The 26,912-nt window shown below is 55.2% G+C and overlaps 8 protein-coding genes across 8 annotated transcripts; 3 read left to right on the forward strand and 5 right to left on the reverse strand.

The window, feature by feature from the left end:
* Positions 1-612: 612 nt before the first annotated feature.
* Positions 613-6,127, forward strand: AYL99_07108 (hypothetical protein; the record flags this gene model as incomplete). The annotated part of the gene is made up of 5 exons (XM_018838617.1): positions 613-704; positions 761-3,134; positions 4,563-4,812; positions 4,864-5,607; positions 5,685-6,127. The coding sequence occupies 5 exons, from the start codon at positions 613-615 to the stop codon at positions 6,125-6,127; spliced, it is 3,903 nt and encodes a 1,300-aa protein (XP_018691385.1).
* Positions 6,128-6,623: 496 nt separating this feature from the next.
* On the reverse strand, positions 6,624-8,277 carry AYL99_07109 (hypothetical protein; the record flags this gene model as incomplete). The annotated part of the gene is made up of 2 exons (XM_018838618.1): positions 6,624-7,900; positions 7,956-8,277. 2 exons carry the CDS (start codon positions 8,275-8,277, stop codon positions 6,624-6,626), a joined length of 1,599 nt encoding a protein of 532 aa, XP_018691386.1.
* Positions 8,278-9,151: 874 nt separating this feature from the next.
* On the reverse strand, positions 9,152-10,889 carry AYL99_07110 (hypothetical protein; the record flags this gene model as incomplete). The annotated part of the gene is made up of 4 exons (XM_018838619.1): positions 9,152-9,369; positions 9,425-9,622; positions 9,673-10,751; positions 10,810-10,889. 4 exons carry the CDS (start codon positions 10,887-10,889, stop codon positions 9,152-9,154), a joined length of 1,575 nt encoding a protein of 524 aa, XP_018691387.1.
* Positions 10,890-11,688: 799 nt separating this feature from the next.
* AYL99_07111 (hypothetical protein) lies at positions 11,689-13,827 on the forward strand (the record flags this gene model as incomplete). The annotated part of the gene is made up of 1 exon (XM_018838620.1): positions 11,689-13,827. One exon carries the CDS (start codon positions 11,689-11,691, stop codon positions 13,825-13,827), a length of 2,139 nt encoding a protein of 712 aa, XP_018691388.1.
* A 71-nt stretch (positions 13,828-13,898) lies between these two features.
* Positions 13,899-15,790, reverse strand: AYL99_07112 (hypothetical protein; the record flags this gene model as incomplete). Its single annotated transcript, XM_018838621.1, has 2 exons — positions 13,899-14,034; positions 14,097-15,790. 2 exons carry the CDS (start codon positions 15,788-15,790, stop codon positions 13,899-13,901), a joined length of 1,830 nt encoding a protein of 609 aa, XP_018691389.1.
* Positions 15,791-16,988: 1,198 nt separating this feature from the next.
* Positions 16,989-19,415, reverse strand: AYL99_07113 (hypothetical protein; the record flags this gene model as incomplete). Its single annotated transcript, XM_018838622.1, has 4 exons — positions 16,989-18,034; positions 18,095-18,128; positions 18,180-19,190; positions 19,272-19,415. 4 exons carry the CDS (start codon positions 19,413-19,415, stop codon positions 16,989-16,991), a joined length of 2,235 nt encoding a protein of 744 aa, XP_018691390.1.
* Positions 19,416-21,974: 2,559 nt separating this feature from the next.
* On the forward strand, positions 21,975-23,849 carry AYL99_07114 (hypothetical protein; the record flags this gene model as incomplete). Its single annotated transcript, XM_018838623.1, has 3 exons — positions 21,975-22,651; positions 22,766-22,856; positions 23,019-23,849. 3 exons carry the CDS (start codon positions 21,975-21,977, stop codon positions 23,847-23,849), a joined length of 1,599 nt encoding a protein of 532 aa, XP_018691391.1.
* Positions 23,850-24,293: 444 nt separating this feature from the next.
* On the reverse strand, positions 24,294-25,236 carry AYL99_07115 (hypothetical protein; the record flags this gene model as incomplete). The annotated part of the gene is made up of 2 exons (XM_018838624.1): positions 24,294-24,999; positions 25,106-25,236. 2 exons carry the CDS (start codon positions 25,234-25,236, stop codon positions 24,294-24,296), a joined length of 837 nt encoding a protein of 278 aa, XP_018691392.1.
* Positions 25,237-26,912: the final 1,676 nt, after the last annotated feature.

Here is a 26,912-nt window from a genome sequence, read left to right on the forward strand (position 1 = left end):
TTTCACGCTTTCGCTTTGGACAAAGCTGGCTTCGATGTTAGAAGAGAGAACAGAACAGAAGAAACAACTGAAGAGTAGGTGGTCGAACGAGGTTAATAGATGCCTCCGTCGTCTGGGCGAACTTGTAGGACTCATGCAGTCTGTGATAGCATCCAATCTTCTCTGTGACGCACATCACAATGTGCACAATGGGGAAACGACAGTGATATATCTGATACTCGAAAAGTGTGTGAGTGTAAGAGAATTGAGGGTTTGCTGGGTGCGGTATTGTAGTGAACGCTGATTGGCCACAAAGGGCGTTCATCGCGTGCCTGCATCTCAGCATCTGCGGGCGCGTTTCCAGCCTACGAGGATCCCATTTTGCCTATTCCACCACCGCAACCTTTCCCGCGTCGCTTTGCAATTTTATTGATTCCAAGGGACTCAAAAGGTTCAACTCTTTGCTGGACAGCCTAAAATCGACCTCCTATGGACACATTTGATTCCCTGACCACCTCTTCCCGTCAGCGACCAGCAGAGTTGGCTGTGAGCCCAGCTTGACTGCCACCCCACAGACGCCCATCAGGGCAAAGCGCTTGTTCTCTCACCCTGGCTCATCAGTCACCAGCGTCCATGGCTTTCGCACTCTCCGAACTTCTCAACCCCGAACCCACGTCCATCGCGACTCCGGCAGATGGTGCCCACTCTAATATCGAGTCGCATGGGTGAGATCGATCTACTCCGACTGCTTCTTAGGATTCTTGACTAATTCCTCCTCCAGAATGGACACCGCGGAGCCGCCTCCCGCGTATTTTGCGCCCGAACTTTTCCAACCCAGTGACGATGCGCCGCCCCATCTAGACACCGTTCCTTCAAGTGTGCAAAACGAGGATACTCCGATGGATGATGTCTCCATGTTCAAGGAGAGCGAGCATCTGGCTGGTCTCGACGGGTCAAACGATGAAGATCACATTAAGCAGGAGAACATGGACATGGGCTACCCTCCTTTGGACGAGGAGCCGGACCCGGCGGTCAATTCTTCCCTCATGGAAATGGTAGAGGAATCCCTCTACGCTGAAGATGCTCTGCCGAAAGACGCTCGAGAGAAGACCCCGAAACAACGAAAACATCCTGGCAAGTCGAGGAAGGCCGATCCGGATGCTCCGCCTCGATCGTCGATTCACTCATCCAAGAACGAAGGCCAGCACACGGATCGCAGGTATTTATGTTACTTGTGCAACAAACTCTTCACCAGACGTCGCTCTGTCCGAGATCACATCTCCAAAATCCACAACACGAAAACTTGGGAACCGGTGCGCAGCTTGGAAATCATCGTCGAACCTTCGACGGGGGAGCCTCTTGAACCTCTCGAGCATATCATCGCCAGAGGACCCCCTCCCCCCCCTCCTAAGCTAAGCAAGGCGGAAAAGGCTTTGCGAGCAGCAAAACGGGCAGAAGACGAGGATGAGGATGATGAGGAGCCACAGCCTAGAGACAATCGCGAAGAAGACGAAGAGAAACAAGAGGCTCAGGAGGATATTTTGTTCGCCGCGCAACCCGTCGCTGACTGGTCGCTACCACCCACCGGTACTGCTGGAACTTTGAAGAAAGTCCCATCGATCGCAGAGTCAAGGGCATCGTCCACGGAACCGTTTGCTACCCCAGCACCTCTCGCAGGCAAAAAGCGCCCGGCTCCTGATGACCCGGCGAGACTTCTTTCCGCAGCTGCACGAAAGAAGGGTACAGCCAAGGTTAGGAGCATCTCGAACAAGAAAGCGAAACTGAGCGAGTCCGAACAAAGTCCACCTGCGGCGAGATCGAGTTTCCGCTCCCCAAGCGCCACTCCCAGCACGAACCAGCTCAAGCTGGGGCCCTCGAAACTGAAAACGCAGACATCGGCTGCCAGCGTCAAGTCATCACCGGACCCCGCTTCTTCTCGCGCCGCATCACGAGAGATTGGCTCTCCTTCGCCCTCGATTGCCGACACGTCATCGAGCTCCAATGATGACGGGGAGGTCTTCTGTATCTGCCGGAAAGGAGACAATCACACATGGATGATTGCATGTGATGGCGGCTGCGACGAGTGGTTCCACGGGAATTGTGTGAACATTAAGGAACGAGATGGCGAGCTGATCGACAAGTACATTTGCCCGTCTTGTACCAAACCCGGCTTGCAGACCACGTGGAAACGAATGTGCCGGCGCAAAGATTGTCGGAAACCTGCCCGTGTTACCCAGGTCCCTCCTAGCAAGTACTGCTCCGATGCCTGCGGGCGAATGTTTTTTGTGGATCTGGTGCAAAGAGGTGACCCTCAGGCTCAGACCAGTAAGGATGGTCAGTATATCATCGAGGGACCGCCACTCAAGAAGCATCGGAAGAAACAAAGGAGACGAGAGAAACCTTCGAAACCGCTCCTCACCCTGGTCAATGGCGTGGACCCCGACAGTCGACTTGCCACCCCCGCATACAGCGATGAGGAAAAGACCGAGTATGAGACCGACAGCAGTCTCGACGATGACATGCTCCCCAATCGAGGCTCGGCACTGCGAGCTGGCGAAATCAAAGCCCTGATCGAGAAATGTAAGGACATTGAGCAACTGAAAGCACTGGGCCGGAAACCTGACACCCCGCCTCGTGACATTGACATGGCCGATGTCGACTCGAAGCCACCAGCGCCATTGGATCTGGAATATGATGAATTGGAAACGACAAAAATGGCCAATATTGTAGAGGAGAAAAAACGACTCAACGTGCGATATGAGATGCTCATCGCCCGAGAAAAGTTCTTGGAACTGATCAAGGCTCGGTCGTCGACAATTGTCGAGGAAATTCGAAAGACACACCCGAAAATGAAAGACCTGTGTGGATTTGATCCCAGGATGGCGTGGTCCGATGAAGAGTTTTCGACATGGTACAATCACAACGGTGGGCGGGCCATTATCGATGCTGGAGCGGATGCGAGGATAGGACCACCCGAAGAGGCGCTAAACGATGAAGAAAGTACAAAACTCTCTAACGGCGTCGCACAACACTCCCAAAGCCCAGGCGTGGATGCGGAAGGGGAGGAATACGACAACATGCCTAAAAAAGGAGGTGTCTGTATCAAGAATCGTTGTCCGCGACATCGAAACTGGGCCAAGGGACAGCTTGCCGAGGTACGGTTTGAACAGGATCTAGTCAGGAGGGCTGTCCAGAGGTGCGAGGCACAAGAAGGGGAAATCAGAGACCGGGCTGTTATTCGAGCTTGGGAGAAGAGAGGCTGAAGCTCTTCTGTATAACGCACCGATGGCGGGCTCGGAGAAACGGCATGATCACACTCCGAACGCAAAGTGCTCCTTGTTCGCTGACAGTCTTGGGCTTACACCCCCCTCAAACGGGAGAGATGAGCATGATCCGGGATAGCATGAGAGGATACTAACATCATTGGGAGCCGTATTGGTGTAGGATCAATACCAGAGGCCGTCAACAGGCCAGTTCTGCAACAGGGAAACTGACACTGCAGTCACTTTGATATTCGCGCTTTTTTTGTTCTCTGCAGCCCCGAGTGACTTTGATATGAGCTCACATCGCTCGCCACACATCTGACGAATACAAAATTCATCACTGGCCCCCAATTCTCCGCAGTGACGTGGGTGACGAGAGGAAACCATCCGTCCTATCTCGTTGGAAAGAAGAAGTGATTGATGAATGATGCACGTCGGACTCGAGGCCCTTTTTGTTCTTGATGGGAGTACGTGAGTAATTCTATTACCGAACCGTATTCGTCTTCATAATACAATCAAGGCTCCATGCCGACTCGACTGAGGAAGTTTGTTCAAGAATTGAAGAAACGTACATGGTTCGCCACTCTTACTCTCAGAGGTTCTCCATTCGACCAGGAACTACTCAGCCAGCACTGTCGGCTTGGGCAAAGCTTAGAAATCTTCCTGCTCCGTAGGGCGAGCATTCTTCTCAGTGAGAAGATAGTAAACCCGAGATGGGTGGAAATACGGCGAGTTACATAAGTAGAATTGGGCACAGGACAAAGCCCACAGAGACTGACTGGGACTATTGCTGTGAAAAACACTCGAGATCATCGCCCAGCATTTTCCTCGTCCTAGATATTCAGAGAAGCATCCTCATTCGTTCAGCCAGAAACGCGGAAAAAAGGTTCCGACAGAAGCGCGCTATTAATGCGGGACTATCGAGAAGCCTAAAAAGGCTTAGCGAATTCCCCACCAACTTAATATACATGAACCCCTTGCATACACAACGTCCAGACCAGATTTTGATCCCATATATAGGCTGGACCACCTCACGGTCTGCGTGTGAATCAATCATGCAGCCTACAAGCTGGCTGGCTGGCGTCCCCTTCCCAACAAAAGCTGCTCCTCTCTACGCTCCCCTTCCTGAAGATACTCCCATCCTGGTCTCATTCCCACCACCAAGGCAGAAATGGAGTGGCCTAGCCGGATCATTTGCAAGTTGCTCCTCGCAGTAGTACTGGTGGGAATTGTTCTGATGTGCCTGTTCGATGCACGCCGACGACGTCAGGTAATGAAGGTTAGTCCAAGCAATGGCCCACATATATTGACGTTGTACAGGAGGAAAGAGCATTCGCCAAATCACACGGCTGTCTCCCACCTCAAAGCGAATTCAGGCACCGCTGGCCATGGGCTCTCGATCTCATCAAGAAGCATGTGGCAACTGTGCTGACTGATCACGCGCTGATGCTACAAGTCGAGTTCACGGAGAGCATGGGCATCACTTTTGCTGCGTACATGTTTGGTCTTGTTGGCTACTTCACCTCGGATCCCTGCAATATCAAAGCCATCACCGAGACTCATTTTCAAGGTCCGTCACGGCCATCGATTCCAAGCCCGTGGAGCTAATGGTGGCGAACAGATATGGGTCTGGGAGTGAGACGGCCCGCTTGTTACCCGTTCTTTGGCGAGGGGATCTTCACCCAAGATGGTCCGGCCTGGAAGCATTCGCGAGAGATGCTCCGACGACAGTTCGCGCGAGTCCAAGCCCGAGATTTGGAGACCTTCACGGCCCAGGTCGAAACTCTGGTCTCGACTTTTCGGGACTCCAAGGCCGCCGTGGTGGACCTTCAGCCTGCATTCTTCCGGTTTACCCTGGCGACCACGACCGCGCTTCTCTTTGGCGAATCGATCGAAACATTGTCTGCGGCAGAACAGCGCGAGTTTGCGGAACATTTCGACAGTGCCACATGGGCGACCGCGGTACGACTGCCTTTGGCACATCTCAGCTTCCTGTACAATACCCCGAGCTATCGCAAGTCCTGCCGCATCGTCCGGCGCTATGCGGACCACTTCATCGAGAGAGCATTCCAGTACGAGCGCGAGCACGGCCGAGAAAAGGCCACCGCGAAGTATCCCTTCATTTTCGATCTCTACACCGAGTACCAGGACCGATCGTTGGTGCGGGACCAGCTCGTCAACGTGTTGCTCGCGGGACGAGACACCACCGCGTGCACGATGTCCTGGGCAGTCTTCCATTTGGTTCGTCACCCTGAGATGCTTCAGAGGCTACGTGACGAGATCAACGAGGTGGCCGACTCCGAGACGGTGATTACGAGGTCGCACACGAGGAACATGCCCTATCTCAAGGCTGTGCTGAACGAAAGTGAGTCTTTCGTGACATTCACTCCTGAAGCTCTTCGTCCTGGGGGGAATAACAGCTAACCAATGGTTATACAATAGCTCTGAGACTCTATCCACAGGTCCCGATGAACACCAGATGCACCGTCAGGACCACATTTCTCCCCAAAGGTGGTGGCCCGGACGGGGAGTCTCCGGTGCTCGTGCCCAGAAACGCCGGGATCACGTTCAGCCCGTACCACATGCACCGGCGCAAGGAGCTCTTCGGCGAGGACGCGCACGACTACAAGCCCGAGCGGTGGCTGGACGGCAAGCTCTCTGCCACCATCGGCTGCGCGTACATTCCGTTCCTGCACGGGTTCCGGACGTGCCTGGGGAAGGACTTTGCCCTGTCGGAAGCGAGCTACGCCTTGGTCCGCCTCCTCCAGGCCTATCCCGCCCTGCGACTGCCGCCGGGCACCGTAGTCGTCCCGACCGGCCGGGAAAAGCAGTCCCTGACGCTCGTGGTTTCCAGCTTGGAGGGATGTAAGGTCGTGCTGGACTGACTGTTTGAAAACAACGCTGGTCTCACGCGCCGCCTCTTCGTCCACGACCTCCCTCCTCCCGGCTAACTCACTCACTGCGCATGTGCAAGGCAGTCGGGCGCCTGAGGCAGTCCAGGAGCGCCACAGCTCTCTGACTGGAGGTAACATTTTCAAGTAACGGTGGATCGCTTTTCTACGGACAAAATGGTGCTTTGATGGGAGCCAGGGCCTAGCTACATGAATTTTGGCACCTCGGTTTCTGCCATTTGTGATGGTATCTAGGGTTATTTTCGCACAAGACAAGAGGGAGGGTCCTCAATGGTGATCGTTGGAAATGTATGCAAGGAGGAACAGAAATAGCTCAATTGATCTGTTGCATTTTGTTGCTTCAGGCTGTTCGACTACACACAAAGCAGCCAGGTAGGCTAGACAGAAGCTGGAGCCGATGTTAGCAGCCCGACAAGATTTTGCAAATGTTGGGCATACGGGCAGCTATACTGGCACAAGGGCCCCTAAATCATTCACATTGGTACGACGTCCAATCGTTCTGGTTGGAGCCCACCAACTTTGCGGTATGCGGCCACGGGCACAGTTTCCTCGTGATGTTGGCTTTGCTGGGCGGATTTGAGCTCTGCATGGCCGTAGGCGCAACCCCCTTTTCTACCCAGGGCATCAAGACGTCCAAAACGTGGTAGGTCGCGGGGACGTTGGGGTAGGCAGGGGAAGCACCACAGTGGCCGGCACCGGGCACCATGAAGAGGCGGTAGAAGTCGGAGGCGTTTCCGGTGACGCCCGTCTGGCCGCTGAGGAACGTGTTGATCTGGTTCAAGTGGTCGATCGGCCAGGTCGCCGCGTTGTACTGGTCGGCCCAGCCCTGTGTGGTGATCATCTTGGCCCCACGCCGGCGAAAGCCCAGCAGATCTGGGGAAATTTCGTCAATGTACGGAGAGGCGTTGGAGTTGACGTGGTCCACGTCCGTGCTGTTGAAGGAGAACGATTGGTAGTCGTACGTCAGATTCTTGAATACCAAATTCTGTAAGATGGGGATGGCGTAGGCCAGGGCCAGCGACGTCTCCTGGGCCAACCACCCGCTCTCAGACCCGAGGTCGAATCCGGGGTAGATTTGCAAGCCGGTGTCGGGTTCTTTGGGACCCTGGCGGAAAGCGTTGTATGTGGCGACCTGTTGCGGCGTGACACACTGCACAGTCCCATTTTTGGCCTTCGGCGCCTGACCGTGGCCACACTGCAAAGACGTGATGTTGAAGCTGCACTTGAGCGGGTTCTCGATGACCCCGTCTCGCACGCCATCGATGGCATCACACTGACGTATCGTCGCATTGGTAATGAGATTCAGGGTTTCCGCGTCTATGAACGAGCTGTTCTGCGCCTGGGCGTGGACGTAATTCCAGAGAAAACTGAGAATCAAGTGGCTGTACCAGTTTCCGGGGCTGCCGGCGTAGATTCCGTCAAACAGCTCGGGGTGGTACTGGGCGAGTGCAAATCCCTGCGCGCCGCCTGTGGAGCAGCCGTAGTAGTAGTTATACGAGGGCGATTTCCCGTAGTAGAGCGCCGTCAGCTGCTGGGTGGGAGGCGTCAAGGTTGCCATCGAATTGTGAATCCACTCCGTCGTTTGTTGGATGCTGTTCAAGAAGGGCACGTACGAGCCTGGCGAGGCCACAGCTGGTCCATCCTCTGCGTAGGTATGGCCAGAATCACCCGCTGCCACGGCAAAGCCGGCTTCGAGCTGGGCCAACATCGTCACATAGTCAATCGTTCCCGCGAGTCCACCATTCCCTAGTCACCGTCTTTAGCAATACAGTCCAAAGCGAGTTACGCATGTTGAACGCACCGACGGCGATGTATCTGCCATTCCATTGCTTGGGGGACGGGAGCCAGAGCTCGACACTGATGGTGTCGTTGAGATTATATGCCACTTCGGCTTGAACACGGCATACCCCCGTTAGGGTTGTGGTCGGCACATCGCTGATGTTCAGTGACTGTGTGATGACTTGGGCAATTTCCTGGCTATTGACCAAGCTGGCATTGACAATACTCAAGCTTGAATATTGACCCAGTTGTCCGGAAAGGTCGCCACAAGATGTCGATTGAGCCGTGGACGAGCCGAGCAGGAGAAACTGCAATGTCAAGCCCACGATTTGAGAGAAGAGCATGGTTGGCGACTTGTGTATTGTTCGGCAGGATTTTCCTTTCCCCCTTCTCCTCTTTCTTGTTTCCCTTCTCCTTTTTATTTCCCCAGACCCTGTGCAATACAACCCGGCCACTCCATGTTTACCTCCAGCTATGGCGATTTCTCCGATTCCAAGTCGCTACACACCGTCTTTTCGGCCTCTACTGACCGAGAAAGATCTGTCCCGACCTGCACTCGCCGGCGGCGAGCTACCAAAACACGGATTCCAAGTCACGGCAAATCCAATGTTCAGTGATCAAGTTCGAGCAAGGCACGGACAAACGCCGGAGTAGTAGTAAATTAGTGGGAACCTTCTCGTCACGAAGTCGTTCGGCGCCGATAACCGACCACTTATGGGGTTCGGGCTCCATGTCCGATGGACACTGCGTAGGTCAACGCCCCAGATATCCAGGAAATCCTTGGGGCCCCCTTTTAGGTCTTGCGATCAACCTGCGAGGAGGTTGTGGGGTAGGGAGTGAGAGCTGTGGGATGGTGCCCTGCAGGGATGCTGGATATCCCGGCCAAGGATGCTCAAGGAATGGACAAATAGTTCGGTTGTTACGGGTGGGAAGAACATGATGACTTCCAAAGGGGTCAGCTCTGGGATGTGCTGTATCCTGTACTCAGTTTCTCGAGCAGGATGGAAGGGAGAAGTTTGTATAACATGGTCATAAATGACAAGGATCGACGGTCTTTACATGGCTTGGCAGTCATTCATGCATTGCCAGTCTCAATGTCTTCCGCACTCGCACCTTCGACCTTCGACCAACACTACCACGAACTCTCTGTCTTTCTTGAATACACCAGGATTGATGCAGGTGAACATCTCAAGACGATGAAAGCTCATCTTGTCCTGCCTACTCGCTGTGAACATTGCCACTCTTCTCACTCTCAACCACAGTGGTCTGTCCCGGTCCTTTGCCTTCCTCAACCGCCAGAGGCACCGGCTCAGGCCGTCGCTGTTGCATGTTCTTCGCCACTCGGACCGGGTCAAAAATGCTGTGGCTCTGTATAAAGATATCGTCCACTTCCTCCAACGACTTGCCCGCCGTCTCCGGCCAGAAAAAATAGACAGCTACACCGGTCTGTTAGGAATTGACGGTTGTCAACGTCGGACGGGAAATACTTACATGGCAATATCAGCACCAAGTTAATACAGGCGTAGATGATGAAGTAGCGGTAGTTGAGAGTTGCGAATCCCACCGGGGTGATCTCGGCGACAAGGAAGTTGAAAGCCCACGCTGTACCCGTCGAGATACTGGTGATTGGCACGCGAACGCTGAGAGGAGCAATCTCGCTTGCATATAGGAAGGTGAGACCCAAGAAGCCTGCAAAGCATCAGCCATGGAACCCCCTCGGATGTGAAGAGAGAAATTACCTGTTGGGAAAAACAGCCCGAATAAAAAGATCATCAGTGCCGCCACAATTTGTGACCCCCGGTTTGTTGGATCGGACACGGTGCCGGTCATGATGACCAGACAGCATCCCATGCCAATCGCCGCAAATATCATCAGTTTGCGTCGGCCAAATCGGTCGACCGTCAGAACGCCGATGGGCGAACAAAGAGTTTGGAAGGAGAAGACAGACGCAGCGAGAATCTGCGAGTCTTTTGCTGGAAGCTTCAGGTACTGACTGTACAGCGTCGGCAGATAAAATGCCAGGGCGTTGATGCCGCACATTTGCTGAAATACCTGGCCCGCAGCTGCGAGGCACGCCCGATGAAACAGACGTTCTTCGCCGTTTCTGAAGATGTCTCGGAAGCGACCTTGGCCCGTGACACGCAGGGACTCCTCGATGCGCATCACATCGGTTTCGATCTTGTTCGAATCCGTAGGGAGATCTTCCAAGGCGGCAAGAACCTGTTTCGCCTCCTCAAGTCTTCCTTTTTTGACGAGCCACCGTGGCGATTCAGGCATTTGCGACATCGTTCCAACGACAATGATGGAGAACAGGCCTGTCAGCGCCAGCGGAAAGCGCCACGCAACGCTTCCAGAGGCATGAGAAATGCCATACCCGATCCATCCCTGGAGAGCAAGGCCAAAGCTGATGAAGACGGATTCGAGTAAGACGACGGAACCACGGTGCTCCGCGCTGGAACATTCGCTCTGCCAGTTGGGTGCCGTGGCAGTCAACGCTCCGAATCCGAGACCCGAGACGAGCCGCCCGACAATCAATTGACCAAGGGAGTAGGACGAAGACTGTATAATGGCGCCAGCCGTGTGGACCAGCGCCCCCAGCATGATGGTTCTCTTACGTCCGAGCTTGTCGCCCAGGACAATGCAAGAAAGAGCGCCAAAGAGGGCTCCGAGAGTGTACAAGGCTATGACCGTGCCCTGAACTCGACTGTTCTCGGTCTTCTTGGAGCCGGTGGTGTTGACGGTGTCGATGCGAGGGAACACTGAGACCCAGCTGGGCAAGTCCACGAGACTCCCACCGACGCCGTTGTTGAAGCCAAATCTGGGAGCATCAGTCAGCGTGATTCGATTGTGCCAAGTGCATCGTCTCAACAACTCACAGTATGTACGCAGGCATAATCACAGCCCAGATCAAGGCGGCATTCAGCCGTGAGCCACGCAATCCGAAGTATTTTGCCATCTTGGTATCGACCTACTATCTTATAGCAACGACAAGAATGCCCTATTCCCACACAATGAAGACGAAGAGTCTAAATACTATCACGCAGAGCATTCATTTTCGAAAGCCGAAATTTCCCTGGCTACTACTCTCTGCGTCGCGTGGCAGATCGTCATCGGCCTTCGGTCCGCAGGCCGACGCTCCCATGGTGAGCGATGAGAAGCCATGTGGGCTTCTTCTCCACGTTCGACTCAATGGCTTCTCTGCTGATCAGCCACTCCCCTCATTCAAGCTGCCTCAAGTCATGGGTCCGGCTAACTTTCGAGGAGAGACGGGGCAGATACTGCGGACGTTGTAGAGTTTACAGCTGACGGTAATGAACAAGATGATATGTATCTTTTGCTTTTGCTCCCTCGTATCTAACCGACGAATTATCATCACTCCCAAGACACTTAGTGTGCGCCACAATGCTTCATTCGACAGCCCTCCCAAAAGGACAAAATAAGTTGAGGGTTTCTTACCGAGGCGTCCTCCGAAGTCGCCCTGACATTTCCCACCCCAACACGCAGTACTCGTTCTGGTAATAGTGGATGACGATCCGGAAGACCGGCGGCGCCACAGGGCCACGTCTATGTAGGACAGGGCGCATCCATATCGCGGCAGGGGGATTTGTCGCTCAATCGTGCAGCTCGTGAGTCTTGACCCTCCACTCGATCTGAGTGTTGACTTCCTGCTGGTATCGAGACGACTCTAGCCTCAGGCCGAAAGTCGGTGTTGTTCAAAGCAGGACCACATTTCCAGATCAACCTGGTTTGGGGCAATGTCTCCGGAATCTTCCAATCGACCCGGAGCGTGCGAACGTTGTCACCGCCGAAAAGCACGGTGCGACAAAACCCGTCCGTCCTGCTCCTCTTGCATCAAGGCCAACAAAGCATGTGTTTACACCGCAAAGGAGGGAGCTGTCCGCCGACAGGATCTAGAACGAGTCCAGCAGCGGGTTCGTCAGTTGGAAGCGAGGAACAAAGATCTCGTCAATCAACTCAGTCGAAGCCAGAACCAACCATCTCCACAGACGCCTCCTGTATACCTCATACCTGAATTGAACAATTCTGAGACCAGCGACGAAGTGGTCAACCAGGTGTCGTATTTGTCCTTGAGTGCAGGAGGCGACCGGCAGTTTCTGGGTTCAACGAGCGGTCTCCTCCTCGCCAACCTCTTACAGAAGAATCTGCAATCATCCTTTCCCCCGGTCCCCAACGCTGAGGCACACGCTCAAGAGCAAAGGCCAGCGCTCAGTAAACGTGCCGCGCCGGCATCCCATGCCTCCTCCACTCGGCCACCCCAAGACGTGGCTCGGGGACTCTTGGTTGCATATTGCAACCATGACCATATCTGCTATCCCTTTCTCGATCCCAAAGTATTACATGCTGCTCTCGACGCCATATACAGTGAAGAGTCGTCCTCAACCTACCATCCCGTTGAGTCCTTCTTTGTCGACATGATTCTCGCCATCGCCACGGCTCAAGTCTACAAGTTCGACTGGCTTGTTTTACCCGATGCAGAAACTCACTACAACCGCGCCATCACTTACCTGCCGGTGGTTCTTGGTGCTGGTGGGATCTTGTCACTGCAGGCTATCTTGCTCATCGCCCAGTATCGCATGGGCAGCTCCCTTTATGATACGTCGGCGAGTTTGTGGCATCTGATTGGAGTCGCAGCACGAATGTGCTTTGAACTCGGACTGCACAAAAAGTCGACCTATGCCCTTTCTCAGAGCGGAAACATGGCTGTTGATCAAGCTCACAAAGAAAAGATGGAAATGATGCGACGGTGCTTTTGGTGTGTGGTCGCCATGGACCGCATCGTCAGTTTCACCCTGGGACGGCCCCTCGCGATCCAGCTCGACGACGTCGACGCTGAACTTCCGCCCGTCGATGTGACTGATGCCGCAGATATGGCAGATCGTCCTTCATCGGAAGACTCGATGGAGGCTCCTCTGAGCGATCAACGTATTGCTCTGTTCAATCACATTGTCCGCTACCGCCTCATTTGCGGCAAGATTTTGATCTCTCTCCACCGGGACATGCGGCTCCCAGGCGTCACCTTCGATTACTTCAAAGTTCGAGAAGATTTGGCCCACGAGCTGAGGGCGTGGCATTGTGAAACGAGTGCTTTGCCGTTCTTAGCTCTGGATGCGATGCTGGATTCGCCCAATCCCTCGAGCTTTCGATCACGTGAATGGTACGATCTTCTCTATCACAATGGTATCCTGATGCTGTTTCGTCCGTCACCGACTCTCTCCGACGCCTTCAACAACAGTGTTACCCTACAGCACATCTTTGAATCTTCGCAGGCGGCTATTAATCTCTACGCCGAGCTCCACCGAACGCGCAAAATCAACTATTCTTGGGTCACTTTGCATGCCGTATTCATGGCGGGTATCTCGTACATTTATGCCCTCCGATGTCACTTCCAGAATATCTGGCGCCCACCGCCTCCCACCAACTACCCTCGGGCAAAGTTACTCAGCAATCCGACCATCCAGAAGGTGGTCAACGACACCCGTGCCTGTTCCAATGTCCTCGTCGCCGTCTCTGAACGCTGGAGCACGGCCCGAAGCTGTTCGCGCGTGTTTGACCGTCTGAGTGACGCCGTCCTCGCGGACATTATCGAGACACAGACTCGCAAGCCGGTGACCCCTGCGGTTGAGGCTGTTCACCCGCAGCGAATGGGGAATGTTTCCATGATGGATTCGGCGATCCCAATTGACCTTTCCGCACCGGACAATGATCACACATGGGCGTCGAATTTCAATCACATGGCAGTCGACAGCACTCTGCAGGACTGCTTTGATGACCTGCAAAGTTGGTGTAATGACCAGTACGGCGGCGATGCCATTGCTCAACTTTCGCAAAACTGGCTCTTCGGCATTCAGGATCCTAGTAGCGCAGATTTTTAAAGTCAAGAGTCCGCTCCTGCGATGAGAGATCGACAAGAGAAATGTGCCGGGTCTCGTTCAAGCAAATGTAATCATATCCAGCCTCGCTGGAGGAAGCGAGCCGGGATCTCGGCGTACCGGCTTCTCAGGTACTCTGCAACGCCCTTTCCGAGTCCATCGATACGGTCCGAAGACGCAATGCCGCCGTTGAGGTTGTCGAGAACTCGGCTATCAACTCTGTTAGCACGCCCAGAGAGGTCCCAACAGAAAAAGAACGGGGGTGCACTAACAAATGTACGGCGTTGATCCCGGGAAATTCAACTCGCTCCACCCTCCGATTCGGATCTCCTTTTTGCCAGTCGTCGCCGAACAACTCCTTCAAGCGTGAGACGGTCAAGTAGGTCCGCAGCCAGGGGTATTCGTCGTCGTGGCGGACAAAAAAGCCAATGTTGGAGTTGTCGGCCTTGTCACCGGACCGCGCATGGACAATGCTCCCCAGAGGCACCATTTCAGTCGGGCCAAGGGATTGTAAATCTATCGGATTCTCCGTGTCAGAAGAAGGGCGCTCGACCGGGTACTCGGCCGTTTTCGGTGACGGGTCAACCTTGATGTTCTGGCCCGTGCTGAGGACGACTCGGTGGTCGATCATGGACAGCGGCATGAGGGCGGGAAATATCTCCATGAACGGCTTGGGATCCATGGTGCGGAAGTCCAGGTTCATGTGGTAGCCCGGGTAGCTCTGCATGCGGAGGGCATAGATGGGGACCTTGAACTTCGGGGCCTCGATGTCGACCCGGCTTCGGGCCTGAGCAAACACGCGCAGTTGCACGGTGCCTGCTTGCTGTGAGCGGGGATTGTCGGCTTGGAGTCCGTACTGCTCGACACTGAATCGACTGAACTTGTGCCCCTGCAAGATGTTATCCAACTGTTGCCGCATCATGGCTACTTTGGCGTCCACGTCCAGTCCGTTGATATAGAAAGTCGCCTCGGCCTGGTATCCTCCGGGCGCGGCGACCATGACTTTCGTCGTAGCTGGCGGCGGAAGGCCTGTGACGCCGTGCACCATGACCCGGTCGTCGTAGCCCGGCTGGGCCTCGACCTGGACCCGCGACAGATCCGCCACGACGTCCGGGTTGAGGTACAGATGACCCTGCAACTCGTAGAGCAGCTGCGCCTTGACGGTCTCGGGGGTGACGTGTCCTCCCCCTTCGGCCGACTTGGTGATGACACAGCCACCGGCGGCGTCGATCTCAGCGATAGGAAACGCCAAATCGACCAGTTCGGGCAGGAAGTCCTTGAAGCCCGAGAAATTGGCGCCGACGACGTACGGGCCGCACTCGATCAGGTGCGCCGCGAGCAGCGCGCCGGCCATTTCCGAGTACTGATCCTCGCGCCACCCGAAGTACCACGCCGCGGCGCCCATGACGGGCGACGCGTCCGTGCACCGTCCGCAGATGACGATGCTGGCGCCGGCCTCCAGCGCCTGCACGATGCCCCGGCAGCCGATGTACGCGTTGGCGCAGATGGGGTCTAGATCCCAGTCGCCCAGCCGACGGTTGGGGTGGTCAAGGTGCGGGAAGTTCAGTGCATGTCTGGTACTCGGGTCCGCGACCAGGTCCGAGACATCATCGCCCAACACCGCGGCGACCACGGTGTCCCTGTACCCGCGGGCGACACAGAGGTCCTGGACCTTGCGGAACAAGCTGAGCGTGTTGAGGGCGCCGGCGTTTGTGGCAACTTTGATGTCACGCGCCATGATGTCGTCGAGACACTCCTCCAGCTGGGTGTAGAAGCCGTGCTCGTAGCCCAGGTCCGGGTCGACGTCGCGCTTGGCCATGGCGTTCCACGCCATGTTCATCTCCGACAGCCAGTCGCCCGTGACGACGTGCACGTCCCCCGACGTGACCATGCGCTTCATCGCGTGCGGGTGGTCGCCCGTCGCGCCCGAGACGTTGCCGACGCGGATGGGTGGTTTGGTGAGCATATTTCTTTTGATGAATGTATAGAGTTACCCTGCTCGCTGGTAGAGGGATTTAATGCTTTTTCGTCTCTCTATCTCTTGGACCTTTTCCTTTTCTTTTTCTCTGAGACGTGCTCGTTTTTGGTGTAACGAGGATCCCGAAATGGTACCTAGGCTAAATTTACGAGGAGATGTGCAGAGGAAACTGTGTACGGACAGAAAGGAAGGGGGAAAGGGAGGATGTAAAAGGGAGAAGAAGAGAGCAAGAGAGAGAGAGAGAGAGAGAGAGAGAGAGAGAGAGAGAGAGAGAGAAGGAGGATGACTGAGAGAGTAGAATGCCACAAACACGAACTGCTCCTCGCAGCAACAGGAACAGGATCTACTACTGTCCTCTAGCTAGGCCCACCCCCGAGCTTGGTCTGGTCACTGATTAGCATGTGCATCGGAGAGAAAGAAAACACGACATACCTAGCTAGGCACTTGCCCTGAAGCTTCACCTAGGAAATCCAGTAAGTTAAGTGGGTGATTCACACGTATGAGGCATTGTGGGTTTGGCCATCGACATCTTCCGACACGAAAATCAGCATATTCTTCTTTTCCCCGTCATTATGACCGGCCCTGACTGAAAGAAAAGACATGTTTGACCTAGGCGTACGTACCATACCATGTACCCCCCGACTCCTTCATTGCGAGTCGTCTGTCGAATGTTACATGTCCGAGTTTGTCATTTTGTCGTTGTTGGAGAAGAGGGGGCCGTAGGGGGGCCGGTCCCGAAAAGCCCACAATGGTCTGATTTTCGGCGTGGCTGGCCGAGAGAGGGGCGGAGGGGAGGCCGAAAAATAGAACAGAGAAAAGGAGATGACGACAAGCCAAGATATAGATGTACATATGTATTATATATACATACTCGAAGGCGAGGAAAGAAAGTATGAGAGAAACTCTCTCGGAGCGCCGGCGAGAGGCCGGTCGGTGACTCACGAAAGATAAGAGAAGAGAAGACGAGAGAAGAACAGAATAGGATCCTAGGTAGGTAGGGAGGGAGGGAGGGAGGGAGGGAGGCGCCCAGGAGGGAGGAGGGTTGAAGACATGATAGATGGATAGATAGATAAGATACATCTCTATGTGTCTGCCATTTGTCGTCGACAGAGGGTTGGACATTTTTGCACATGAATAGAAAACAAGGTCAAGATCAAGATCGAGAACATCAACATCACCATCAACATCATGCTGCCGCCATACCGGCCACGGCGCCATCCGTCGCCTGGATAACCGTCCCGTCTGCTACGTCCTTGAGTGAAGAAGCCTTGCTGGTCCCCTCCTTCTCCTCCGAGGTCCTTGTCTTCAATGCGTCTTGTTGTTGTTGTTGACCTTGTTTCTTCCCCTGCTCAACCATAAACCCACTAAAGAACTTGTCCATGCTGTCGTAGTCGTCCATGTCGCCCACCCAGCTGACATACTGGTCCGGGCGGAGGATGACGGCGCAGCCGCGGGCGCGGTCGACACCGTAGTGCGTGTAGGCGTCGCCGAAGCCCTCGTGGTAGCTGACGTCGTCGGCGTGGATCTTCCAGTAGTCCCAGCCGTCGCGCGCGTCCCAGGGCCGGAACACCTCGGGGAAGTCGAAGATGGTCACGTCCGGCCGCTTGGACGCGTGCACCGTCAGCACCTCGATGACCGAGTCGTAGCGCGCCCCCGGCGGCGTGAATCGCTTCAGGAACGACGTCGGGGCCCCCAGCTGATCTCCCAGCCGGTCCAGCCGCGCCCGCTGGCCCGGGTCGGCCACGATGTCCCCCGCAAACACCACCACGCGCCACGTGCCGTTGCTCTTCAGCAGCTCCTGGAAGTGCCACGGCCGTGCGTCGGCCTGGTTGAGCACCTTGAACGACGGCATGCGCATGCCGACCTTGATCTCCACGGCCCGGTCCTGCGTGCTGATGACGCGCAGCCGCTCCTCGCCGAGCACCTCGGTGCCGTCGCCCTGCTCGGTGCTGTCGCCGGACTTGGCCACGATGACGCTCGCGCCGTAGTCGACGGCCACGCCGCTGGCGAACAGGTTGCCCTTGACGAACGCGTTCTTGAACTCGTCCATCGAGATGCCCTCCTCGTCCAGCACGTCCTTGGCCGGCCGCCCCGAGAACAGCCGCGAGAACCGGTGGTCGAAGTCGATCAGGTCCTGTGCGATTCGTCGCCGCTCCGACTGGTACGTCTTGAGGATCGACCGGTTGCTGGTGCCCTTGACGACGCTGGCGACCTTCCATCCGAGGTTGAAGGCTGGGGGCCGTCCGTTAGTGAAACAACTCATTGTCGAGATCGAGAGCGGGCTGTACTCACCATCTTGCATACTGACATTCATGCCTTGACCGGCCTGTCTGCGGTGTTAGTGGAGGCCTCTCACTTCCGTTGCGAGGATACAGACCTTGGGACTGTGAGTGTGCACGGCGTCACCCGCCAAAAAGACCCTCTCCTTCAGACTGAAGCTGTCCCCGACACGCTGTCCGATCTGGTAGGCCGTCCACCAGTCGCAGTAGCGATAGTCGATCTTGTACGGCTTCATGATCCTCTGGGCACTGGCCAGGATGGTGTCGGGATTGATCTTGCTGCGGTCCGCCCTCTGGCCACCCCCCGCGTTCTCCATCGTCGTCAGCTGGATGTAGAGTCTGACCAGCTTGTTCTCTCGCGGGATCACCATGACACTGCCGCTGCTCTCGCTGTGAATGGCACACCTCATGCGGATGTCGGGGAAGTCGGTGATGGGGATGATGTCCAGCACGCCCCAGATGTAGTCGGTGGACTCGCCCTGGAGTTTGAAGCCGAGTTGGTTGCGGACCCAGCTGTGGGCGCCATCGGCCCCAAGCATGTATTTGGCCTTGACCGTCTCTTCTCGGCCCTCCTTCTCGCGCAGCACCTTGGACCTCTCCAGCAGCTCTTGCGTGTCGTCCGGCGACAGGTTGCTGCGGAACAGCCCGTCCTGCAGCCCGGAGCCGTTGACGCTGGTGGCGGCCTGCTTGGGGGTCGCTTCTTGCTCGCTCAGATGGCGGAGCTTCACGGTGATGGGGTAGGCGTCGTTATCTTCGGCGAGGCTTTCGTCAAACTCAAACGACACGGGCATGACGCCGTGCTCGACCTTGATACCTTCCTCCCAGCCCGGCACGTCCCGGAGTGTCCTCTTGCTGTGCTCGGCAATGGAGTCGAGGAAGAACCGTTCGATGCGTCCTTGGTGGAGGACCACCTGCTGGAAGCGCGAGATGTTCGGGATGGTGTCCGGGATGCGGTCAGAGCGGTGGATGACACCCGTCTGCGGGTCGGGATTCCACAGACAGATTTCAATCATGTGGTTTGCCTCGATCCAAGCCCGGTGTGCAAAGTCGAAGCTGTCAAAGATCTCGAGCGTCCGGCATTGCAGTCCGTCTGCTTGGCCGTTGAAAATCTGGGCTCGTTAGTTCTGTCAGGGCCCATGAGTGTGTCTGGGTCGAAGCAGTATTGACGGGTCGCTCGCTCGCTCGCTCACCTTGGTGCCTCGTTTGTCCACTATTCTCGTCCGGATCCCACACCGACTCATCCAGTTCGCCATCATCAGGCCTGCCGGGCCTGCACCGATGATGAGGACATCGACCTCAGATTGGGGACTTGCCGCCCTTGGTCCTTGGGCCATGGTGGTGGTGTGGTGGTGGAGTTTCGATGCTTAATTTCAAAGATGGCGCACTGATTGATCAGCTGTGACCATCAATTAGTTCTTCGTGTGGGAGGATGTTGGCAATGACACTGATCACGAAGGCTTTCTCATGCCTATATAAACTCGACAGAGATAGCTGGTGGTACGAGTATTCAGCATTGATCGTCATCTACCCAATGCAACGCCCGTGTGGAACTCGAACACCCAATGAGAGCAACTTGTGGGGTGGATGAACTCTCGGTTGCGGCACCGGATCAGGGATAAGGATTGACCCGCGAATCCGGGGTTCGGGGCCAAGGACAGGCTGTGGGATGAGATCTCTTGGTCCGGTGTGTGGGTAGATGATTCCTATACTGACTGCACCTCGTGTAGGATAATGACCTAGGGGGTTGTGGCCGGATACCGTACAGCATGAAGCAGGAATGAAGCCATGATCCCCCGCGGCTGCTGCTTGTAGATCTCTTTCGCCTTCGCATCCATGGCGTTTGACGGTGCGACTCTGATACCCAGGATATCGGAAAAGGGTACAAGTGTTCCGGGATGCCTCGTGTGATGTTTCTGTTCCCGTCCGCCTTGTTCGCTGAGCTGACAGACTGAAATGGGAATCATCATGATCGTTAGACAAACTCTAAGCCGACGCTTACTCGGCTGCTAGATCGGGTGGTACCCAGTCATCATGTCTTCAATGTTTGTAATAAGAGTGCTCGGCCATCTCTCTCCTGTGTCACCCATGTCGGTAGCAACATCGAGGATGTCCACCTTCTGTTTCAGACTTCGTCTTGCTGCCTCAGCTGACCTCGTTGGTGGACAGAGATAATAATAGTAAAAAACTAGTCTGTATTTGTTCTCGCTTAGCAGGCTGCAGAGAAGACCAAATATATGCGTGAGTGAGGCTGAGCGACAACGTTGCATGCGTTTCTCCCTTCCTTGCAGCATCCCGTCGATGCTCAGGCAGCTTTTGAGTGCTGCTTGTCTTCCAACTCCTAAGGGCACTGAGTCCTGTTGGGCGACGTCATTGTCAGCATGTCGGTGATCCACACCGACTTTGGCCGGCAATACCCAGACAGATTCAGGAGAAATAAGGGGTCGAGGACGTTCCTAAGAGGGCGAATCCCGAATTGCGAGTGTACACGAATATTAGGCCGGGCGAAGCTCAGAGAATGACACGACTCTGTCTTGCTGACCATATGCACAACCACCGGATACAGCCCTGCAACATTTGTGAGGCACTCGAGGAGCCAAAGGACGATGTTTCCGAAAGCGCCCTACGGAGTGGCCGTGCAACGCTAGATTTTGGAACCGACATTGTTGAGAGCCCGGATTCGTAATCAACGAGCATTGGGTATCTCACCAGATGGAGACGGTATGACACCTGCAGCTATTCAAGATGCCAGAGGGCTGGCCATACACAATGGTCGAACAGGCCTCTAGCAACACCTTTAAGAAGAGTGGTGTAGATCGAGAACGCATCACGGCTGAGGAGGAAGTCATCGGTTTGAGATGGAGAGTGCAGGCATATGGGATTGTCGCCCCATCATTGCCATTAAGGGGTTGTGCAGCTATCCAGACAGGCCGTACGAATACACTGTGGCAAAGATATGCCGTGGCAACGGCCACTGCTTGCACCAAGGCCATGCTGGAAGCAGAAGATGCTGATCCATACAGGGCCAAGTCTGATGGCAATGCAAGAACATTGGACCCTTGGCTCGCTCGGCCGATATTTCTTCCTCCGCCTTTGAGAGCATCATGCACGAGGCTACCAGTCATTCACCACCTCTCAAACAGCCTAGGATTGTTTTATCTCCGGCTTGGGTTGTTAGGGGTAGGAGTGAGAAAGGTTTGATGTCAGCACCAGGCATTCGGCAGAAAACGAATTCTTGGGCATGGCATGGCAAACCGGCTAGGGTGGGTAATAAGCCTGGACAACCTCTGGGTGGGACTTTCTCAAGTAGACCTTGTAGATGGGCTGGCCTGTATCAGCGTCACTCAGCTCGTCTGTCTCCTGGACTCCTTTTTTTTGGGCCGTTTGTATCGCTCGACTTGCCCGGGAGTAGATAGGCTAGGTAAATCAAAGCCAGTCATCAGCGATCTTCCGTTACACATACGAGGTGACTAATATGTAGATGGCGAGGATGTATACCGACGGAGACGGAGGGACTAGACCGGAAAGAGACATACGTCCAATAAGCAATGCGGGGAAGGGCAGCACGTGACTCTCCTAGCGGGGGAACATTTCCGGGGCCCCCGCTTAGCCGCCCCCAAAATCCGGCGGTGGGTCTTGGCGACAAATCCTGAGCCGGAGTCCTAGTCTTCCGCTCTCCTCCTCATCGCCACTGCTCAGTTTGTTTTGTGTACAGACGATTCTAGTTTGGAGTTGAGCACTATCAAAAGAACCGACAGAAGCCAACGACTGACGTCGTGCAGGCCAGGACCTGCACCCAGTACTCGGCCAAAGCGCACATCTTCTCAACCACTAGAAGAACCAGCCCAAACACACAGCGTTGAACCGCTCGGATCACCAGCACTTCTCTCGGCAAAATGCCTGGGCAATGGGTTCTGGACGACTCTCAAAGTCTGTACTACAGTGACAGCGGTGAACGGCCAGAGGAAGTCTCCACCAAGCGACTACCACGGCGTCTTTCGGGACAGGAAAATGCCCCGTTTCGACGTCGTCCGGACAGACCCTCAAATACCTACAGACAGCACATGCCCATTCGACACCAGACACCAACGCTGGATCGGAAATCAACCACCACAGTTTCATCCACGGCACCGCCTTCATTCAAGCGCCCTAGATTGTCCTCCGAGGGCGACTTGCTGGGACATCCGCTGGTCTTGGGACAGGCTCCGGATGCTGCGCCGCCCGTGGACCTCGATCTCGATCTCTATCAGGATGTCCAGACCACACCGACCACCACGGCGTCAGCCATGGCAGCCAGTAGCGTTTTCGCACCCACACTGCCGCCCGTCCTGGAAGTTTCACGACACCGCCGCGACGAGTGCGACAAGTCCCAGAAGGAGGCCGGGCATGCCATCACGCGGGTCCTGGCGCGCCTGGACCGGGCGCTGCTGCTCGACCACACGTTCACACACCCTCTCTCCAGCCTGAACCTGGTCATGGGCTTCAACACCAGCCTGCCGCGGTCGCGGCTCGACACATACATTACGGCGCTAAGGCAACTGCTACGGTGTTCGTCCGAGCAGTGTTTCTTGAGGTGAGGCCGCCACACGTCATGTATGACAGAGAGCGGGGGGAAATGAAAGCAAAAGCAAACGCACTCTCTGTCGCGGTTGGTTCTGCCCAAGGAGATCACTAACACTCTCAGCAGCAACGAACTACAACGCGCCATCACTGCCGAAGGCGTCCTGTGGGTGGTCCGTGAGGCGTGGCCCGCGGCCGAAGGATACTGGAACTTGACGGTACGTCCTGTCGGGGCCCAAGCAAGGCTCGACAAGCATAACAGCGAACTCCCAGCTATATTTGCTGTCCACCCGCAATGAAGTTGACCGCTGATGATGGTCCTCATTTTTCCCATCCTCGTGTACTGGCTGACACACTTCGCCCCCTCCTCAAAAATATAGGCCACTTTTCGAGGCTTCCTCCACGCTGAGCTCTGGCGCAATTTCCCCAGCCAGCGCTCCTACAGCCAACTCCCGCCCGCGTACCGACCGACGCGGGCGCAGCTGTCGGTGCCGCACTCGCCCATGATCGACTGGATGCCGTGGCCCGACGTGCGGGACATGGCCATCAAATATCAGGATCAGATCGACGTGGACGCGCTGTTCCGCATGGCGATCCACAACGTGGTCGCGCATCGGAAGAGGCGCGGAGGCCGGGGCCGGGGAAGAAATCTGTCCCTGCCAACGACGGCGTCGTCGTTGTCGTCGTCTGCATTCGCTAAGGAAGCTTACCACGATGACTACGCCGGCCCCGACCTCCTAGAGACAACCACCTCCACTCCTCCCCTCACACACGTCAATCAAGCCCAAGGTGGCGATGACGACGATGCGAGCGACAAAACCTCCTTCCGCGTATGGGACCTCGTCTGCCTCGAAAAGGCGCACGAGACCCCTCCCACGCCAACACCAACGCCCACGCTCACGCCCGCGTCCACGCTCCAGGCCGAACCGGGCCTGTCGAAGAAACCGGTCCTGCGGTCCCCGGGGGTGCGGGCGCTGCTGCGCGCCTACGACCTCGAGTACGACGAGTTCGACACGCAGAAGCTGGACGACCGCTTCTTCGAGGCGTACCCGTGTCTGTACGCCGACTCGGCCGCGTCAACGTGGACGGTCAAGAGTTTCCCCAACTTGCCGCGCGAGGACGTCGGGCGGCCCGTGGCACTCACGCGTCCGGCGGTGGCGCGCCTCAAGGACCGGTTGGAGAATATGATTGGGGCGCGGATTGAGATTTAAACATAACAAAACAGAGAAAGTGAGGATATGTTGTCACGGAAAATAGGATGGGAAGTGACTAGTGAAGGGGTAAGGAGGGATTTGGAGATGGAAGATGGAAGATGGAAGATGGAATAAGGGATATAGGGGATCTTGCTCTGTCCTTCTCCCTCTGTTATATTTAGTGATGCTCCATCCCCCTATTTTCTTTCCTTTCCTTTCTTTTCTTTTTTCCCTTCTTTGTTGTGGATGGCAAGGAAAATTGGTGTACCCAGGACAGGATGGTCGGTTAGTTAGCTGAGTGTCTGGGGTGCAAACCAGCCAGCTTTCTTGGAACTACATTGGATTTTGGCTTTGAAAACGAGGTAGGTCCAATGGCAAATAATACACTTCATCATTTGTTATTATTTTCTTCACATTCCCTTCCCTCTACGGAAACGAGCCCATTGTCAGTCACGAGGAAAATCACCCTCCTCCTGCGCAAAAGTCCCTCAACCACGTCCTCGCATGCAGGTCCACCGCACTGCTGAACAGCTCGGCCGGCAACTCGAAGGGGTGTTGTTGCTGCTGCTGTGGCTGCTGATCACGCCGCGCCTTGGAGCCGGAGCCGGAGGCGTGAGGCGGGTACCGATCCAGGACGGGCGAGGCACTGCTTCGTGTCAAATTGCTGGTCTGCATTGTCAGAGGGGGGCTGCTGCCGTCACCTCCCCAAAAGCGAGAGATGTCCGAGGAGTCGAGATCGAGGTCAAGGTCGATGTCATGATCGTTGTCGTCGTCGTCGTTAAGCTCTATGACACGGCCAGGACCGGGCCCCGACGGTACCATCCCTGGCGGCGTGCCGAACATGGCGGTGTAGATCTCAGACAGCTCCGGGGGTACGTCGATGGCTTGGGACTGGGACTGGGATTGGGATTGAGAGGGGGCGGATGGTGGGAATTTCATCTGCTGCTCGGGCAGGAGGATGCTGGTGCAAGTCGACGAGTCTGGATCCCGGTCGTCTGTGTACTGGGGGCGGGATGTCGTGGTACGGGGAAGAGATAGAGGCTCATGGGTCGATGCACCGGGCTCCTCGTATGGCCTTTTCGTCGAGGACGGGGCAGTAGAAAAGGAAACACTGTTCCTCGCTGCCGGCGGCTTCGCGTGCGACGACATGTGGCGCAGGAGGGTATCCCTACTCAGCGCAACAACGTCAATGGGTTAGTAAGGTAGTTCTTTTCCCCAGTTCTGTCCACCCCAGATACTTGGCTAGGAAAAGTCCGTCCATCTCTATTACTCACTGTCTCGTGAACGACCTCAGGCACAACGGACACGTAAACGGCCGGTCGGAGTAGTGGCTCCTCTTGTGCCGGCTCAGGTGCTCGTTCCGCTTGAACGGCTTGGAACAGACGGGGCAGCGGTACACGGCCATCGTCTGGGCATGTCCTTGTGGATATTATGGGCGGATCAATCAGGCGGGAGGTGAGGAGTCCTGTCAAGAGTCGCGGCTTTGGACTGTAGGAAGGACAGAAATTTGCAACACGGTCAATGTGATAGGCAATAGGCAATGAGGGTTGGTTGTTGGTTGTTGCTATTGAGCGGCGGCGCCGGTTCGGAGACTTGCGGGGGGCCGGCGACGTTGCGGGGATGCGGATTGCGGGGTGCACGATCCGATCCGATACATACAGTATGGGAAAAGCATCGGATGGATGCACACCATTTCAGGTCGAACGAGACTCGGCTCGCGTCTTTGTGTATTCAATCCGACTTAATACCGGCGACCTTGAGGCTGATGTATCAATCATAGTACATTGCTGCTTCATCGTACTCAGTCCCATCACATCTCATCTCGGAGCTTCCATTGAGCATTGCCAGTCTCCGGGTCTTAAGAGATTGCCTCAGCCTGTAAGACGAGCACGTTGTCTTTGTCGATGATTTCAGACGGAGTATATAGGGGCAGTGAACAGAATCATTTTTTGCTGGGAGTTGGGCGACGTCTGTCTTATGACCCACTCACCACTCGCTTAATCCCAGGGGATTTGCTGGCAATATCCGGAGCCCACCAGAATTCCCAATATGTCGATCATCCATCGGGTGTAATCAAAAACCCGATGCCAGAATCTGGGGACAAGATAAGAAAATCATGGGGAGCTCGTTACCCGTGAACAGCCACCGGGTTGAGCCTGGTATGCCTCCCTGAAAAGAAGAGAAATGGAACATGGCCGCTATGATGATACCATGCAGCAATATATGGATGTTCTGGAACTAAGTATTGATATTCGGAATTCGAACAGACGCCGGCCAAAATATAGATTATGCCGAAGAAACGGGAATATAATCACTACCAAAGATCCGCCCTCCCCAGTAGCTGTTTCGTACGCAATATCCCTTTGATCTGACTGTCCACGTATGAGTAAACTTGTCCAGGGCGCCTCGTATCAGTGCTCCGTCTGTCCGGCAGTAACCGAGGGCTGTAATGGCATGATATGAAACTTGCATCCGGTGAGTCCCGACGTGCAGCATCTGTGTTGCACATTGTTCAAAAACATCTGGTCTTTCGCTTGAAAATACTTCAGCAGCAGCTATTGTAATTGTGACTGTGTAATTGTAATAGAATCTCACTTGTGCCTCTGCTGTTGGTGGTGGCGGTAGTAGTAGTGGTGTTGGGGGATCATGCACAAGGCTGCACCTCCAAGGAGGTTGGTTCCCCATACAAACCAGGCACTATATCTAATTCAAAGCACGTAAGTCAAGTCACCATCACAACCGCTCTCGTATCTCCAACAGGCCAAGACTACAAGCACACTCTTTCACAAAAACAAACCTCTCGAATTGAATTGCCTGCCATGCAACCTGCAGAAAAGGGTACATTGGCACGTGTGCAACATGTGATGCTGCAACAGCATACGACCTCCCAAGACCCGCCAATTATGCCCAGGCTCACGCCACCAACAGACCACCTTGTGTTATGCAGTTGGTTTTTCTCTCCTCGGTTTCAGGCGACAGTCCATGTTATAAAACCCACTTGTGGACGACTCGTGGAGAAAAGAATAAATGAAGTAAGGCATGAGACTGACTGAGACTCCATACTCCCCCTAGAACGAACAA

The sequence above is a fragment of the Fonsecaea erecta genome (assembly GCF_001651985.1).
Source record: "Fonsecaea erecta strain CBS 125763 chromosome Unknown Scaff6, whole genome shotgun sequence".
NCBI lineage: Eukaryota > Fungi > Ascomycota > Eurotiomycetes > Chaetothyriales > Herpotrichiellaceae > Fonsecaea > Fonsecaea erecta.